At 46.4% G+C, this 18,100-nt stretch overlaps 1 protein-coding gene across 3 annotated transcripts; it reads right to left on the bottom strand.

The window, feature by feature from the left end:
* Positions 1-6,464: 6,464 nt before the first annotated feature.
* Positions 6,465-17,795, bottom strand: SERTAD4 (SERTA domain containing 4). 3 transcript variants are annotated; one of them, XM_035010477.1, is made up of 4 exons: positions 17,725-17,795; positions 12,607-12,798; positions 11,293-11,408; positions 6,465-8,981 (listed from the first exon to the last, which is right to left on the bottom strand). In XM_035010477.1, exons 2-4 carry the CDS (start codon positions 12,779-12,781, stop codon positions 8,220-8,222), a joined length of 1,053 nt encoding a protein of 350 aa, XP_034866368.1. In that variant the 5' UTR covers positions 12,782-12,798; positions 17,725-17,795; the 3' UTR covers positions 6,465-8,219. The 3 variants fall into 3 exon arrangements, with proteins under 3 accessions (XP_034866368.1, XP_034866367.1, XP_034866366.1); XM_035010476.1 differs by lacking the exon at positions 17,725-17,795 and adding an exon at positions 13,305-13,388; XM_035010475.1 differs by lacking the exon at positions 17,725-17,795 and having other exon boundaries at positions 12,607-13,272.
* Between the last annotated feature and the right edge of the window lie 305 nt (positions 17,796-18,100).

The raw sequence follows: 18,100 nt of genomic DNA, 5'->3' as shown, positions 1-18,100 counted from the left end.
TGTCTATTTATTCATCCATTACAACACCCAGGAGGACTGATGGCCCCAGGATTTCTTTACTGGTCCTTTCGGTGCAGGGGCCAATACTGTTTCCAGACAGAGAGAGGCCTCCACCCACCCTCCCTCACTGCCCTTCTACACTAAGTCATCTTGGCTAAAACCACCTGGGTTAAGGCTGGACTGGTTGAGAATTTGAATCAATCATGTTTCCTGGTTGGTATTCTACCCACAGGAAAATAAAAGTGTCTACTCTAGCTGCTGAGTGTCCAAACACAGAGAGGACAAGGATCGGGAGATGGCCAGCCGAGATCTCTCTGGGCAGATTGAGGTGTCCTGGCTTCCCGGTGCCTCTGTCAGCTGAAATGGTCAATAGTGGTGCCACTCATGAGATCCTAGAGCCGGTTGGGGTAGGAAGAGAACCTGTTGCAGAGAAGTCTTGGAAGGGTCATGGCACAACACTGCATTTTCTTTCATTTTATTTAGGTGCCTGTTTCTCATTCTGGTCCAGTTTGGTTCTCATGTCAGACCTACCAGTCAGCAAGCATCACTACAAGTGTACCTCACCCTATGGAAAAATATAAGCTCTTGAAAAGTTAGGAGGATGGAAATGTCATTTGTTAAAGGGAATCTTATTTTGAAGCCGTCAGTTGGTCTCTGAGTTTAAAGGCAACAAAAAAAGGATGAAATCTTGAAGTAGGAATAACCCTTCCCTAGCTGATCTGTTTTTTATTTTTTTTAATTTTTATTTATTATTATTTTTTAAAGATTTTATTTATTTATTTGACGGAGAGAGACACAGCAAGAGAGGGAACACAAGCAGGGGGAGTGGGAGAGGGAGAAGCAGGCTCCCTGCTGAGCAGGGAGCCTGATGTGGGGCTCAACCCCAGGACCCGGGGATCATGACCTGAGTCAAAGGCAGACGCTTAATCGACTGAGCCACCCAGGTGCCCCCTGAGTGAGGTTTTGAACTGATGATGAGAGGTGAATTTTTAGCCTCCCATTTTGTTTTTTTAAAAATATTTATTTATTTATTTATTTGAGAGCAAAGAGTGCACAAGCAGGGGGAGGGGCAGAGGGAGAGGGAGAAGCAGGCTTCCCGCCAAGCAGGGAGCCCGATGGGGGGCTCGATCCCAGGACCCTGGGATCGTGTCCTGAGCCGAAGGCAGACGCTTAACGACTGAGCCACCCAGGCGACCCTTTTTAAATTTTTTAAAGATTTTATTTATTTGTTAGAGAGAGATCACAAGTAGGCAGAGGGATAAACAGGCTCCCCACTGAGCAGAGAGCTCTATCCGGGGCTCAGGGCTCCATCCCAGGACCCAGGGATCATGACCTGAGCCAAAGACAGATGCCTAAATGACTGAGCCACCCAGGAGCCCCAGCTAATCTGCTTTTTAAACTTAGATCTTATAGGTGAAAACTGTGTCCTAGTTATTTTATGATAGGCCATGTCCTCAAAGTTATGATTATCCAGAAAATAATTCTTTGATCTTCATTACCAGATGTAGGAACACTGGAAATCATTAAGCTTGAACTTCAACAAATCCTAGGGATGAGTCAGAGGTTAATGGTTTTTCACCTTTTCATTTATAAGAGATACCTCTATGTTCTGAGAGATCCTATCTATGAAACCACTTGTATTTACTAACGATAATACCTTCATTTTCCCAGAGTTTCTTCTTGATTTGTGCTGTGTTAACTCAGAGCTGGTTCAATTCCAAGCAACAGTAAAGAAATCTGCCATGGGTTAGCCTATGCAACTATTCTCAGGAAATTTTATAATTGCTAGTAAACCTTTTTTTTTTTTTAAGATTTTATTTATTTATTTGAGAGAGAGAATGAGAGAGCGAGCACATGAGAGGGGGGAGGGTCAGAGGGAGAAGTAGGCTCCCTGCCGAGCAGGGAGCCTGATGCGGGACTCGATCCCGGGACTCCAGGATCATGACCTGAGCCAAAGGCGGTCGCCTAACCAACTGAGCCACCCAGGCGCCCTCTAGTAAACCTTTTGAAATGTTAAAAATATCTCAAGAACACCAATGACTATTTTCATAGCTGTCTGAGGGTCCTAGATCCCCAGGTTTGACATCTCCATATTTGTTTCAGGCTTGTACGGAACCCAAAAGGCTGAATGCTTTCCACAAAAAGGAGAATCTGGTACTGTCAAGGTCCCACCCTCAGGGCATCCAGGGACATTAGTGGAGATGTTATGGAGGTTCACGGTTACTGCATACCCATCACGTGCCTCCGGGCAAGGGCCAGTCACTCCCTGATATTAAAGTCTTTAATCCTGGCAACCTTGTCAGGTGCATACATTATGCCACCCATTTTACAAACAAGGAAATCAAGGCACCAGGAAGTCAAGAGGCTGTGGGCCAAGGTCAAGACTGCACAGCTACAGTGGCAGAGCTGGGATTTGCATGTAGGCAGCGATTCCAAATCCCACTCTTAACCCTCTGCTATATTCCAGTCTCACAAGAAACCTACAGCTGCTATGCAGTTGAACGGAACAGGAGAGAGGTACCTTGGGCTAATAACTATACCCTAGTCACAAAGATTGTTTGGTGGATTAATTGAAAAGCACAGCATCTAAGGGCTTGGAAAACAACGAGAAACACTCCCAGCTCCCAGAAAGGGCAATTAAGCCATTTCTCTCTTCTTGCAAAAGCATAAAGGAAATCCATTAGTCCCTGAAATGGTTTTCCTGTCTTCCTAAAGAAGTTGGCCAAAAAAAGAGTCTTCTTTCCTTTTTCATCTTTAGACTTTTCCTTAAAGAAAGTGCGTTCACTCTGCGATGCATGCGGGGCACGGTCTATCTCAGACTTCCTGTACTCCACTCCGTCAAAGAGCAACTCCCAATCCTTTGCTGAAATCCCATGCCTGATAGCCTGTCATTCTCCATCTTTTCCCTCTCATGCACACAGGTGTTTTGTGACTTTTGGGGAAACTGTAGATGCCTGAGTGCTGGGCCAGATCCACTGAGAAAGCTCCGCTTCTTGATTGCCAGGATACAGTTATGTCACAACGGATTGTAGCTCATTGCACTCGCCTCAGAAAACATCCGCAGTAGGAGTACTCAGGCTAGTATCAGTGGGGGCAAGGAGCATCACATGCCTGATGCTTGGACCCAGCTGCTGCCATGGAATGACCTGGATGAGGGCAATGCCTGTTGAAAGCCAAGCCAGTCTGGGCAGTACAGGCCTTGGGGCAGATTGGGTCTCTCCCAAATTTCGCTATTTGTCCATTGTCTTGGGATCTGGGCAGGAAGCAAGAACACAACTTACGTCCCTGCAAGTTTTCTATGTGTGTTCTATCCCCAAGATATGGCATTTTATAAGATTTTATAATTTTAAATCAAGGGAACCGTTATAAAAATGGGGTTGAAAAAAACATGGGTACTTTCATGAGCAATGACTAATTCATCTCCATACGTTCTATCAGTTTCACTGCGGTCAAAAGCAGGTGTTTCCAGGCTATGAATAAGTAGTTTGCATTTTCAAAATTAACAAATTGGACCAACACCAAGGAAAAAAACAACCACCATAGACAGCCCACCAGAGAATTGTTTACAAAAGAAGATGAAGCTCACAGCAATGGTTTGCAAACACCACCAGACGAGGTTGTGTAAATGCCCTTCGTGTAGTCATGGTTCTTCAGCCTGTCACAGCTACTAAAGAGAAACGCAGAAACAGGAAATTACAGACTATTTTAAACAGCGTGTTTTATGAAACTCACTTGCTGATGCACTTTATGGCAGGATGCGAGATTCAAGTGTTCATAACTTCCATCTTTTCAAGTGCCTTTCCTAAGTGAATTCTCCCAGTTGAAATACGGCATGTACACAGGGCTGGAAACAATCCCTCAAGTAGTTAACTGTTTCACCCTTGGTCATGTAGCTCTCACATCCAATGGAGTAGTGTCAGCCATGTGCAGATAATCTACCTCGCTTGCACACTAACTGTAGGGAAGCAATGGAGGCCTTGAGGAGTAACTTAAAAGATCCTAAATGCATTTTACGTTAAACCACAATCAAAACACAGCGATCTTAAAATGAATGACTAGAAACCGCATGTTGTCTCCCATCACTGAAATACTGATGCCATTCCTCTCTTCACGGACGGCTCTGCATCTCGTTTAAACCATCATTGTGCAGGGCCTGCTGCACCGTCTTTCTTGAAACGGTCTGGCAGAACTGGCAGGGATAACCTTAACTACGGATGAAATGGCTTCAAATGTAAGGGGCTGTCATAAAAATGGATTTGAACAACTAATTATTCTCAAAAACGTTTTCTGGGGCGCCTGGGTGGCTCCGATGGTTAAGCGTCTGCCTTCGGCTCAGGTCATGATCCCGGGGTCCTGGGATCGAGTCCCGCATCGGGCTCCCTGCTCCTTGGGAGCCTGTTTCTCTCTCTCTCTCTCTCTGTCTCTCATGAATAAATAAATAAAATCTTAAAAAAAAAAAAAACAAAAACGTTTTCTGCTCACAACTTGTTTGAGGAATATAAAAGCCTAGCTGCGCCGCACAGGAATCCTTATATCCTTGTCTGATGTTTATTGTGAAGTTGACATCTCTTAACGCCCATGTCTGTTGCAAGTTGTTCTCAGCTCTCCTCTAGATACACCGAAAGGAAGTCATTAAGTGGAGCTGTAGAATACAAGTTCATGATCGGAGGAGTGGGTAACCCTGCTTTGATGGCGTTAACTATGATCTCTGAAAATAAAGGTTCATTCGCTTGCTTCTGCCCTTATTAAACAGAATGTTCTGAATCTCTTTTGTCTTAAAAGATCATGCCGAAGATGCTTTATCCTAGTGACTGGTCATCAGATAGTCACTTCCATCAGTTTTGAGTTGTTGTTTTTTGTTTTTTTTAAAGATTTTATTTATTTGAGAGAGAGAATGAGAGACAGCACAAGAGGGAAGAGGGTCAGCGGGAGAAGCAGACCCCGCGCTGAGCAGGGAGCCCGATGCGGGACTCGATCCCGGGACTCCAGGATCATGACCTGAGCCGAAGGCAGTCGCTTAACCAACTGAGCCACCCAGGCGCCCAGTTTTGAGGTTTTCTACCTTCCACCCAAGTCCTGGCTGCTGTAGTCCTGTCCTTGGGACCCCTTCAAGGTGAAGGACAGAATAATAGGATTTTAAGAGTTGGAAGCGTACGACGGTATCTGTGCTCTTTTAAAGTGCCTCTGCCAAACAATCTTCTACAATCACCACTTTCAGAGAGGAAGGGCCAGAGGCAAAGGTTAATGATTTGGTTAACGAGGTGCACCTAGATGCCTCAGGGAGTAGCAATTAAAGGCATTCTTGGGGGAGCTGGGCCATTTTCTTAAATGAAGATTTCCCCTCATTTAACTTTTAAAAGTCTGGAATCTGCCCTATCAGGTTCTCCTTAAAGCAAAGCACAGCAATGAGAAAAGGTGCCACTTCCAGGAGTGTGGGGTGGAGTGTCTTGGCTTTACCAGTCTCTGAGACAGAACTATAGAACCCAGTTAGTAGATTATTATCTGTGCCTTGGCCACCTGGAAAAATCAAACTGAGTATCTTCTGAATAGAAATAGTGATACACGCCCCTAAAGGGGCCCTAATGCTCATACCAACAAAAGGAACATTCTTATTTGGATGGGTGTTTAGGGGTTTTTCAGGGAAGGGGGGGCATGTCTTTTGGTATGCTTAGAAATGTCTTAGAGACAAAAACTTGATGACTAAAACTAACAAATTTTAATGCTGCTGAATTCAAAGGCCCCTAATCATCCAGCAGAGAAGCTCCAGTGGGTTCTGTTGAGCAGATGCCTGAGCCTGCAGCTCAGGTGAGTGCTATGGAAAATCATCAACTCTGTCATTTTACAGCTTTGGCCATCAAGAGGAACATTGTCTGATAATGCTGGGGGCTTCTAAAAAGCAAAAGGATGTCATTTCTTTCATATTTAAATCTCTAGGATGTATTACATTCATAATAAGGATGTTACATTTGACAATTAAGCTTCCAACTAGCTTTCTCCCTTTATCAAATAAAATATTAGCCTCTAGGAAGAACCTTAATACAGAGTTGTATGGAATACCAACAGCAATAATCTACAGCTATTTCGACTGCTGACATATGGGTCATCTTTTTGACAATGTGACATTTCATAAGGCAATCAGCAGGATTCATTCAGTATTTATGGTATGCTATTTTTTTGTCAGAAACTTTGCAAAAATAAAAATCTTTAGATTCTTTAAGGTAAAACCTTCTTGATAACCAACCACATCACTTATTAACATTGGTCTCTTAATCCACAGAAATCTAAATTCACAAAGTAGGATTCTTCTAAAACACCAGTCAGGCTGACCTCTTAAAGTAGTCTTTCATTTTGAAAACTCCCGTGTGGCCACTACCCACACTAAGATATTTTGAGTTTTTTTAAAGGAGAAACAGCAACAGAAAAGAGAAACATTGCCGATGATCATTAAAATAAGAAAATCTGAATGAATTTTGATCATTTTAATAAATATATATCAAGAAAACCTCACTTTATTACAACACGTTCATATACAAGCATCTATCATCTAAGTTTTCAACATCAAATGTTTATCAAATATTGAAAATAAAGGACAAAACATTACTAGACTATTTAGCCATAACACAAGAACATGTTTTAAAAATTGGTCCTTGTGGACATTGTCCAAATGATGATCCTACTCATACACTGTATGAATGAGACCTATATTTAATATTAATAGCATAATAAAAAAGCTTTATCTTGGAGAAACTGGGAAGACTTACTTCCTCCGTGTGGCATTTGGTTCCTGTGAAGTATTGTTTAAGGAGGCCCAAGTTCAATTAGCAACCTTGGAAACTGGAATACAGTTTAGCAGGAGGAGTTGGCTGGAGTAGGACAATGGACGGTCAGAGGGGCACTCTGAACACTCTTGCAAATGTACAAATTAAAGAAATCATTGAGAAAACTGTTGACCAAATACATGGTAGCTATTGCCAACTGGGTCCCATTTCTCCAAAATAACTTTCCAAAAACTAAAGTCTTTACATTCTTTAAGATAAAACCTTATTGATCACCACATCATTTATTAACATTGTGCTTCTTAATCAACAGCAAAAGTCATATATAAAAAACCACATGCTTTTATAATCTAAACGAGTGAAATGATGCAAAACAGATTAAAGTATAACGCATGCCACTGGTTCATGAACTTCATTGGACAAGAAAACAAAACAAAACAAAACAACCCAAAACCCAAAAAACCCAAACCCCAGCAACAGACCCGTTGCCATAGAAAAGCTCAAGCAGCTTAGTGCTGGTTTCTAACAGCTCCATTGTTTCCCCCATCCCTTTCTAAAAATGCCAAATCCAAAAGCAATTGGGCATCAAAAACAAAGGAAGAATAGAGATGTTGAATCAAAAGTTGAACACAATAGTTTCGAAGTTAACGGTTTCCAAACAATATTGATCCACCCTGTGTATTTTTTTTTCCTGTTTGTTAAATCCCTGCTGTAACTCTGATTTATCCTTAATTTTCACATTGGCAAAAATTAAGATAAAGTAAGGCACCAAAAATCGCCCTGTATAACACCTCTCTAACTGCCTAATCACGCATCGCAGGCAAGCCAGGAACTCGCAGGGATTACCCTTCTACACATATTGTTGATTGCCGCACCTAGACAGGTGTTTCATTATGTTACATCCCATTTTCATCTGTCATGCAAGACTGTTAAAGACAAGTCCTTAACGGCATGGTGAAGCCACTTCATCTAGCTCCCTGTCTTCAGTCTTTTACTCAGAAAAAAAATACTGTATCATATAGAAGAAGCAGACATCCTTTGCTGGTTACGTTGGTTTGCTGACCAAATAACTACCTAATTAAATTGGCAAACACGCTGCCGTTTCTTAGCTAGTGACAGGCTCCTTGGGGGCACTGAAAAGATCACAAGGGCACATTGTCCCCCAGTCTAATCTACTGACCTTTTCGGTGAGAAAACTAAGGTATACTTTGAAGCATTTAAGTCAACTGTTTTCTCGGTAACATCACCACATTTCTAAGTAGCTTGCTGAGATCTACTATACAGATGTTTTATGCAATCTGCTCTCCAGGCATTAAAACGACACGGCGTGTTCATGGCATAATTTCATCAGTTGTACAAAACTATAAAATCCATTCAAAATAAAATTTATGAGAGCTAATTGATCATGCTGTGCATGCTTCAGAGGCTCGATGAAGAGATGGCTCATAGTTTACTCCCTTTGCCACAGCACGCTTTGTTACTTGGTGAAGGCTCCTTTTTCCTTAGGGACTTTTTCCAAGACTCACTCACATTGCTTTTGTCATTATATCCAGTCTCAAAATAATCATAAAACTGGCCTTTGCCCTCAAAAGCAAGGTCATTTCCCACAGGTTCATGGCTCGGGGGGCCACCATCCCTGTTGGTGTCATTATTTGCCTTCTCATCACTTAATGTGGCCTTTTCCTGAACACCTAGTGACCTGACATGAGTGACAAAGATTTCACTGGCAGGTCCCTGGCCATCACCCTTGTAAACAGGTGCACTGCCTACATCGAAATCCGCCTGGTGGGAACAGCTCGGTAAAGGCAGAGGGGGAGAGGAAGAAGAAGACGAGGGGGAGGGGGGGACAGTGCTGGAGGCACTTCCAACACTAGCATGGACAGAAAGGGGCAGATTTAGGTAGTGACCACCACATTCTTGGTAAAAGCAGCAGGCATGAAACTTTTCACACTCCTCTTTGGCCATCCGCGGTCGCTTCCGATAAGGACAGTCTTGAGCCATAAACCACTCTTGGGCAGAGGTGCCATTGAAAGAGCAGGCAGGAAAGCACCAGTTATTCTGCATGATAATCTCACCATGGAGCCGTTTCATCAAATTGTTGATAAGGACAGATCTTCGGAGGTACACTTCAGGATCATCGATAAACTTGAGCTTTTCTAATGACATATACAGGATGTGGGCTCGTTCCTCAAAAATCGAGATGGTCTAAAAGTCAAAAAAGGAAGAGAAAACTTAGAGGACATGGGCGGTGTAAACATGCCATTCCCAGTATATTGCTTTCGGGGCAGTCTCTGGAGCTGGGCCTGCTGGGGTCCTGTTTCTCCCAGGTTCATTTAGGGATGCTGGCCCCCATGTTGCTCACGTCCTCCCCCGACCTTCCCGCCTCGATGGTGTGGTCAAGCATCTGGGAATCCCATCCCAGTGCAGACCTCAGCAGCGACAAGTCAGGTTGTTTGAGATTTCAATGGCCCAGGGAGGGAGATGCCGAAACACACAACACTCATCTACCCTGCTAGAATTCAGGGGAGCAGCTTCTCCGGAGGGCAGCGAGGTAGTAACAACGGGCACAAGGAGGGGTTCTCAGTGGCTGTTTATATTGTTTCTCGATCTGGATGCTAGTTACATGGATATGTTCACTCTGTGAAATCCATCACGCTGTACTCTTAGGATACTTGTGCTTTTATGTATGTGTATACAAGCCCATGCACGCACGCACACAGACACACACACACACACTCATGTATTATACGTCAGTTAAGTGTCCTTTGAAAGATGTCAAAATGCAGGTCATAATAAGTCTACTTCAAACCCTGGCCAGAAGCATGACACCTATGTTCAGTACTGTCCCTCTGGCTTTCACACTCGCAATTATCCTTACTTGATCGAGGGACAACAATAATTGAGGCTCAGCCCCTGAAAGGATCAGTCCATGGAAGGGCCCAGGCAGGAGGAGAGATGCAGGGAGGAAATGAGAAGACTCACTTCTGAGCAGTGTAATACTATCACTGGGTGATGACTGGTACAAATCCAGTAGCCACTGGGAACCAGCTACAACCATAACACAGAAATGAAAGAGGAAATAAACTGCTGTGTCCTGGTGGCCAGCTTTTCCAGGTCATAAAAAAAAAAAGCCACCTGGTAGCATGACCTGAGGAACTGCGAACGAAGCCAGCCCAGGTTAACCAAAGGCAGGAACCATACGTTCAGAGAAAAGCCCAGCACCTGCCAACCCATGCTGACGTCTTTATGAGCAAGGTCAAGGCAACACTGAAGGACAAGCATGTGGGGTGGTGAGGAGAGGGGTAAGAGGAGACACAGAGGAAGATCAATCGAAAAATTAAAAACCCTCTCCGCATCTCAGACAACTATGGTCTGGGTTATACCCTCCCTGATTAAATCCGCAGATAGTTTTTAAAGGAAGAGAACCGTAAGGAAAAATAAGTGGTATTTGAAAAGCTTAGGTGGTCAGTTTCTTATTTCTAGGCACTTCCTGGATCCCAGTATTTTTTTTTCTTCTTATGTTAATCCCCATACATTACATTATTAGTTTTAGATGAAGTGTTCCATGATTCATTGTTTGTGCATAACACCCAGTGCTCCATGCAGAATGTGCCCTCCTCAATACCCACCACCAGGCTAACCCATCCTCCCATCCCCTTCCCCTCTAGAACCCTCAGTTTGTGTTTCAGAGTCCATCGTCTCTCATGGTTCATCTACCCCTCCGATTTCCCCCGCTTCATTCTTCCCCTCCCGCTACCTTCTTCTTCTTCTTTTTTTTTTTCCTTAACATATATTGCATTATTTGTTTCAGAGGTACAGATCTGAGATTCAACAGTCTTGCACAATTCACAGCGCTTACCAGAGCACATACCCTCCCCAGTGTCTATCACCCAGTCACCCCATCCCTCCCACCCCACCCCCCTCCAGTATTTTCTTCTTAGGCATGCAAAAGAGTTAGCTGTGGCCTTTTCTAGGGAATGAATTACATATTTTAACAAACTAAACCTATGTCATGAGTGTGCAATGAAGTGCGTGTTTCTACTTGCACGCACACATTCAAGGGATAGTGAGTCCACCTCTAAGAGGTCAAGAGAAGCCCCGGGGAACTGTTCCCAGGTGGGCACACACAGAAGGGGCTTTGGCCATGGGACCTAGAGTGTGGGCAGTGGGGAGATGTCAGGAAAGAACAGTGCGTTTCTGCACACACGTGAAAACATGGGCTGCTCACAACCACGAACGCAACCTGGGAACAGTCAAGGCATTTGTAAAAAAGATGTTCCTTGGATTATATAATTTTGTTATTTCTGGGTAGAGGAGCTCCTGCTGGCTCTTTCTTCGACTGCTTGTGAAAATAACAGAGGACCCAAAAAAGTGACAACGATTAATATGGCTCTACTGAGAAGTGGCTCCTTTTCATTGCTTGGGTGGAACAATTTAATTTCTGGAAATGGATCAAGCAACTGTTACTAAGTATCTTAAACTCTTAATAAGAATAATGACTATTAAAAAAACATACTTTATGGCTACAGCTGCTGAGCGGTGGGTGAAAATCCTCTTCTTCCACATACTTTCTCTTAAAGTATGTGATCTTGGATGTTGTTAAAGGATTTGAAATTCCCCTGTAATGTGATCCTGTGGTAATAAATCAGACACGACAAATGACATGTGGTTTGCCAGAGGTTCTCCAAACAAAATACTTTCCTTTAATTTCCTTATAGAAGATAACTTGGCTATATATTTGTCTGTACATGTGGTGATTAAAAATAAACATTTGTCTTAATATTTGCTATCATACAGAATTCTGTGACCCAAGCTAGGTAAGGATTTCTAGGTAATTATAAAGGAAAATTACCTACGTCAGCATTTACAAAATACTCAGAATCTTAATTTTATGTACAAACAGCAAAATTCATAAAGGGGAGGATAGTATTTATTCAAATTGTTTAATTAACTCCATGATAATAGGACACCACTGCTCAAATGTATACATCTTTAACCGTAAGCATGAATAACCAAATAACTTCAAAATGTTATTGGCTGTAGATAAGGAAGCAAATGACTATCTGCACACTGGAGTTATAATATTCTTTCTTTCAAAATATGAAATTCAAAAAAATTTTAACTTAAAATTTGGGCTAACCAAAGTCTTTTTTTCTCCTCAAAAATGTAACACGTCAACCATGAATCAAAGTAGGGTCCAATTTTGAAAGAACAGAGCTTTTAATCCCAAATGAACTTCAAGGGAGTACTTAGTTTATAGTTTAGGGTTTGTTTTTTTTTTCTTTTTGAAGTAGTAGCACACAAAAATCCAAGGAACTTACCTTAGAATGTAAGAATAAAAAATCAGGAAGAACATACTTCTGTATTTAAAAAAATTTCCCCCTGAACACGAAAGCCAATTGTGTGCTTAATAAAAAAAGGAGACACATAGCTTCTGGCCCAAAGTGCAGATTCCTTTATGTCTCAGGGGATAAAGATTTCATTGTCAAAAGCTCACCAGGGCTTGTGTAGCTCTGAGAGAACTGTGTAGTTCCACAGGGTGAAAAACCAAAACCCAAACTCAGGGTTTCAAAATCTGGTTTGGTTCTTTTAAAAATATAGGGGGCACAACTTACACACGAAGTAGCAGCACGTGTAGACTCAGGTTTGAACGCAATTTAAGTATCACCTGTGATCCTCTCCCTGGAGCCCTGGGCTCACTTAGGAGAGAGGCACAGACAGCCTGGGAAGTCCCTGGAACAGCTCTCTCAGCTCAGAAGGGCGCCCCAGACACCACCGCCACCCACGAGTCTGGCTGCCGAGGGCAGCGGGGGAAGGTCAAGGGCAGTACCTGCCAGTGGGGGACCGGCTCCCCGGTCTCCCTGCAGAGGGGCCTGTGCTGGCCCAGGGGGGCTCGGGCCTCCGTAGCTGTCAGCCTCCCATAGTGTCTGGTACCCAGCAATTTCAGCAGCTCCTTCCGAGACAATGGGCTCGCAGAATCTATTCATGGACAGAACCAGAGTCATCTCTGACAGCCTCAGATCTAAAAAAAAAAAAAAGAAAGAAAAGAAAAGAAAGAAAGAAAGAAAACAGCCCTAATCAAGAGTAAGCCAGGGGATGGCCTTGGCATTTTCATTCCTTTGCTTTGGGAAACTTTTACTTCTCGGTCCTCCCCTTCACCCTGAAACATTTGATTATTTTTTCAAAGAAAACCTCAGCAAACTCTCTTGCTGCTATTAGCTCAGCCTCTGTGTTCAGCAATCTGCATTTCATGGGCGGATCTTTAAAATCCCATTTCTTATTGTTCTCAGATTCCCCTCAGCCCTCTTTGAGACAGCTGCTTTGCCTCCTCAACACATTTTCCCCCTGACCTTCCTGCGGAAAATGGACCGCTAAGAGGCAAGTCCAAAACCCTTGCGCTTCCTTTCTATTAATAAGGCAAAAATCAATTTTCTAGTCAATCCCCCCCCCCAGAGTCTCCTTTGATGAAATCCGCTAATCAATCAAAAGGAAAGGGTGGGGAGGCCGAAATCTCCCCGTAATCCCTACTGATGCTCTCCGTCGGGTTCGGGCTGGGCAGCTGCCCCCTCCTTCTCTCCTTTCCGCAGGGCCAGTTCCTCTACAACATTCTGGGGCTCCCTCCACTTTCTTCTCCCAAAACGAAGCAGACAGAGACACACTTGGTAGTTGTTTCCACCAGCCCTGATCGGCCTGAACTGGATCTGCCTCCAGTCAAAACACTGTAAGATGAAGACAGAAAATTGGCTCCGGTTTCAAGCCGGGAGTTGCAGCCCCACAGGAGCCAAGCACAACATCAACGGAGCAGGCAGAATATTAAACAGGAGCCAGGGCTTCAGGGCCAGAGGCAGCCGACAACTTTCCTCGGCAAGGCCCAGACACAAGGCAGGAACTTTCCAAGAGGCACCGCGCTGCGGCCCTCCTCTTCAGCCCCCACCGCTGCCTGGGGCCTGTGGGGAGACTGGGAGCCTCTCTGCTCCGTGATGCCCGCTGGGCTCCTGCACGGCTCACGTGGTGTGGGCCATTCCCCCCCGCCGCCCTGGGCGCAGGGGCTTCACTTGGTCCCAACTAAGGCTCAAGGCAGGGTCAAGGGTGAGTTCAAGGGGGAAGAGAGTTTTGATACTCGGGCACAAAGACTGATGGGCCAGAGATCAGTGGTGACAGCACAGAAGCTTTGGCGCCTTATTAATGGCCAGTTCCTTTTACAAGACCCGAACCTCCACTATCCCACTTTGCCATTTAAAGAACTGTCACAAAGAGTGATGTCAGGCCTGCTTTCTGAAGATTGATTGTCTTTCAAATATACACTAAGGGTCTAGTTCATGCTTTCTTCTCCAAATTACACAGCTCCTAAGGTTTTGGGGAAAGGGCGAATTCACCGCTGTCCAGCGGGAGAGTATAATTACCTAGGTGTTCTAACAAGGGTCCACTTCCAGGTACAAGAAGGAAAACCACCAGGGGAAGGGGAGATAGCTTCACTGAAGTGATGAAGTCCTTATGGCTAACAGAGCAGCTCTTCCAGGAATGACTCCATCCTTTATCCAGGCTTCTTCTTGAGATCCTAAATTCTGTCCCAACCTCACTGAAGGATGAACAGGGTAAGTGTCCGTGTCAGTGGCCAGAATGAGGACCCAGCTGATCTGGGCTGCCAAACCACCTACCCCTTTTCTTTTTAAAATGCAGCAGCCGAAGACTTACTGCGAGTAAAACCTTATTACAAAAAAAAAAAAAAAAAAAGAGCGGTTCGATTATTCTCTAAAAGCAAACGGTGGGACATGCCATTTATTTTGCTCTTGACTCATCAAAAAATTTACACTACACTGATTTGATAAACTAAGCTATTCTATCACCCCTCAAACTCAGCATCCAAACAAGATATCAAGCCTCATGATAATTTATTCCCTGGGAGACTCTCATAAATGGTCTAATTTCTTAACCTATTATAAAAGACAGTTGTATCAGCGAGTGCTATTGCCAGGAGCACATGAATTATAGCTTTCTCTCAGTAGCCCTCTCTCACTGACTGCAACACTATTTTCCAGCTTGAAATTCATACTCACTTTTGTGCGGGATTCTGGGAATAAGACCCAAGCTTTTTGTCTATGTTGAACTTTTATGACATAAAACTAGAGAAGGTTGACAAATTCACGCCCCTTAAGAAAGTGAAGCATTTGTAGGCCCCCTAGAAGCAATTACCTTTGTTTAATAGGATATTATATGGGCCTGTGCTATTTTATGTTCCTAAGAGTTTGTTTCCATTTTAATGGCTTATTGTTGTAGCTGTTTTGGTGGTTAAGGATTTCAGTGTTTCTATTTGTTAGTATTGATTCCAGCATATGAAATCCTATCAGAATGCATCTGAACTGGAAACACAGCATAGTCCTTTTATCTTGGCTCTTTCTTCCATTATGACACCTGATTTCTCTAAGGTTTTCTTTTTTGAACTGGAAACTTTTACACACAAAATCCTAAACCGGAGAAGCTCAGTGCCACAAACGATATTTCTAAGTCTGAATAAAATATGAATGACTTCAGATTATTTGGGAGCAGGGAGGAGATTTTGCAGTTGAGTCTTCCTGGCCTATTTAGAATTTATGCCGGGATGTTAACAAATTAAGAAGGCAAGTTCCACACGCATGAAGCATCGGGAGTGTGTGGTGCTATGCACCAATGCTTCACATGACTCTTTATTTGTATTACATGTGCAGATCCAAACTGTCATTATTCTCTGTATGATGAGATTTACATTATAATTCTATTACCGAGTTCAGAAGTTTAAATCCACAAATTCATGCGCTGTTAATATCAGATAGAACCACGAAGATGTACAATTACGGTAAAATTTGTTTTTTTAACATCAGAGGTGAGTGGATTCAAAAGAAGGCTGTTAAAAGTGTGTTTGGTCCATACATGGGTTTAAAAAGTAAAAAATAAGAAGGTCCTTAACCTCTTATCTCCAGGCTCCTGCATGTCTGTTCTGTCACCCAACTGATGTAGTGGCATGACTCCTCAAGCATTCCCAGAAGGCTGAGGGCTAAAATGTCATGCTTTTCCAGCAAATGTTCATCGTAAAGTTACCAGGCGTTGCTCTACAATTTGGTTTTTCCAGATGGGTTAGGCTTGTTCTTTCCTGAGAGCCATTCTAATGCTAATAGGAGTGGCTGGCCCACAGAACAGGCTAGCTAGATTCAGTGGCCCCTTGAATCTAACAGGGGCTCCAGATCATTCTTTGCCCAGCCCTGCCCCCATCTCTCATTGGAAATTAGAGAACATTAAGAGCATTCTAGCAGTTAGAGATCGGATTCCCACACTGAAAAGCCGAGAAGTAAAGGGCTGATATTGTCAAGGCACCTCTGGGGCTGCCCAGGTGGAATCAAGCCCCTGACCTCGACGTTGTGCTTAGCAAGATCCCAACAGCTCGTCCAGCTGCTGCTGCTGCTGGTGGTGGTGGTGATGGAAGGGGCTGAATGGGTGGAAGAAAATCCTTCGACCCTTCTAAATAGATGTCGTTTTTCTGCTAGTCCCGGCAATACACCTGTCTACCCTGGGAAGTGCATTTCTCAGCTGTAGCTTCGAGAGGCCAGGAACTTTAGGTCAGGTCCTGGGGCTAAGAACGCGGGTGCTGGGCCTGAAGGAGGAGATGGGGTGTCCAGGTGTCCGAGCCCTGGCGCCAGGTCTCCCCATCCCAGGCCCAAGACTGGGGTGGTGAGGTTTGGAGAACCGACCCCCTGCAGGCACCGCGTCCGGGCTCCCGCATAGACACACCCCCAGGGGTCGGTGCCGCGGCCCCGGAGCCCCTTCCCGGGTAGCGAGCCGAGCCCTGCCGGCCGCAGGAGAAAGTAAACAACACCCCAAGTGTCTGGGAACAAAGGCAAGTTGTCTTTCCACGGTGCCGGAGCCGTGCGCCTCTCCTGAAGAATAAGAGCTATTATTACTCTTTCTTTTCTTCTTCTTCTTCTTTTTTTTTTTTAAAAACAAGTTTCCTTCTAAGGGAAATAAACACCAAAGGTAGGATTCCAAGGAAATGACTCACGGCGGCTGGCAGGGCTCTGGCGAGGCTGGCCCGGGCCCCGCGCTCCAGCCCGCAGCAGATGCCTGCCCGGCCCTCCCTCCCTCGCCGGCCAAGCCCACTCGGAGCCCGCGGCTGCGGGAGCGCCGTGCGCGGCCGTGGGACCCGGGCGGAGGGGGACAGCGCCCGCACCGTCCGCGCCTCCTGGGGCCGGGGGGCCCCCTGCCCCCCGCCTCCGCGGCCCCAGCCGGGCACTCCGGAAAGTTGCTAGGGCCCAGGAGGCGGGAGGGGAGGAAGGGAGGAGAGAGGCGGAGGCGTGGACCAGGCGGGCAGCAGCCGAGCCCAACGGGGAGGTGAGCTGAGGATAGAGGAGCCGCCGCCGCCCGCAGCGCGCCTCGGCTGCCGGGGAGGAGAGTGCGGGGGCGGAGGTGGCGGAGGACAGAAGGTGTCAGCTCCTGCAGCTATTCCTTTTTCTCGCAGACGCGCGCTCCTGACATCCACAATCCCTCCCTCTCCACCTGCCCAGCGCCGCGGCGCCCAGACCCCGGGGGCATCCCTCCTACTGACCCCCCGTCCCCTAGGGGAAGGGAGGGAGCGGCCGCCGAGGACCCTGGGGGGGCTCACCCGGGCTGCCATCCCCACCCGCCCCCGGAGTCGGCTCGGTGCGCGCAGGCGGCAGCGGTTCCCGCCCCGGTAAAGGCCCCGCGGCGCACGCCAGCCCCGGGAAAAGCCCGCGCCGCTCCGGCGCCCGGGTGGTTGTCCTGGCCCCCGCGCCGCCCGGGTCCCGCGCCGGCCGGTGCGCGTCCACTCGGCAGCCCCGGCGCGGGGAAGGCGCGCGCGAGGCCGCGGGGGTGCCAGTGGGCGCGCGCAAACGCCCGCGGGGACCGGCCCTCGCCCTCCACCCGCCCTGGCCTCGCCGCCCGCGCCCGGCCCGACTCTTACCGCGGGGTCAGCCGGGAGGCGGCGGCCGGAGCGCTCGCGCTGCCGCTGGTCCGCTCTGGGCTCGGCGCCAGCCCGGCCGCCGGTGCACAGTGGCGCGGGGCCCGGCCCGGCGGCCCGGTCGGCGGTGGACGCTGGTGCGCGGCGGGCGAGGGTCCCGGCAGGTCCCGCCGCCGCGACTGGGGCGCCGCGCCGCCGTCGCTGCAGACGGTTATGGTAATGAGCGGCTCTGTCTAGCGAGGAGCGTGTGAAACCCGTCAATCCTGTTTGCCATTTCCCCGTGGATTTCCGAGGAGAGGTTCTGCAGGATGCCCCCAGGGTGAGAGAGGGAACATGACAAGCGCGCCCGCTCTCCCGCCCTCCCTCTGCTCCCGCCGCC

The sequence above is a fragment of the Mirounga leonina genome, unplaced genomic scaffold (assembly GCF_011800145.1).
Source record: "Mirounga leonina isolate KUSES-001 unplaced genomic scaffold, KU_Mleo_1.0 Mir_154, whole genome shotgun sequence".
NCBI classification, from domain to species: Eukaryota; Metazoa; Chordata; class Mammalia; order Carnivora; family Phocidae; genus Mirounga; species Mirounga leonina.
Note: the sequence above shows the minus strand (reverse complement) of the source record. Positions and strands in the feature narration are given on the sequence as shown.

What these genes read in the sequence shown, in the direction of transcription:
- SERTAD4 (XM_035010477.1), bottom strand. Translation starts at nt 12,781, where the DNA reads ATGACTCTGGTTCTGTCCATGAATAGATTCTGCGAGCCCATTGTCTCG. An exon ending in AGCCGGTCCCCCACTGGCAG is followed by an intron (nt 11,409 to 12,606) that starts GTACTGCCCTTG and finishes TTATTACCACAG; the next exon opens with GATCACATTACAGGGGAATT. An exon ending in TCAGCAGCTGTAGCCATAAA is followed by an intron (nt 8,982 to 11,292) that starts GTATGTTTTTTT and finishes TTTGACTTTTAG; the next exon opens with ACCATCTCGATTTTTGAGGA.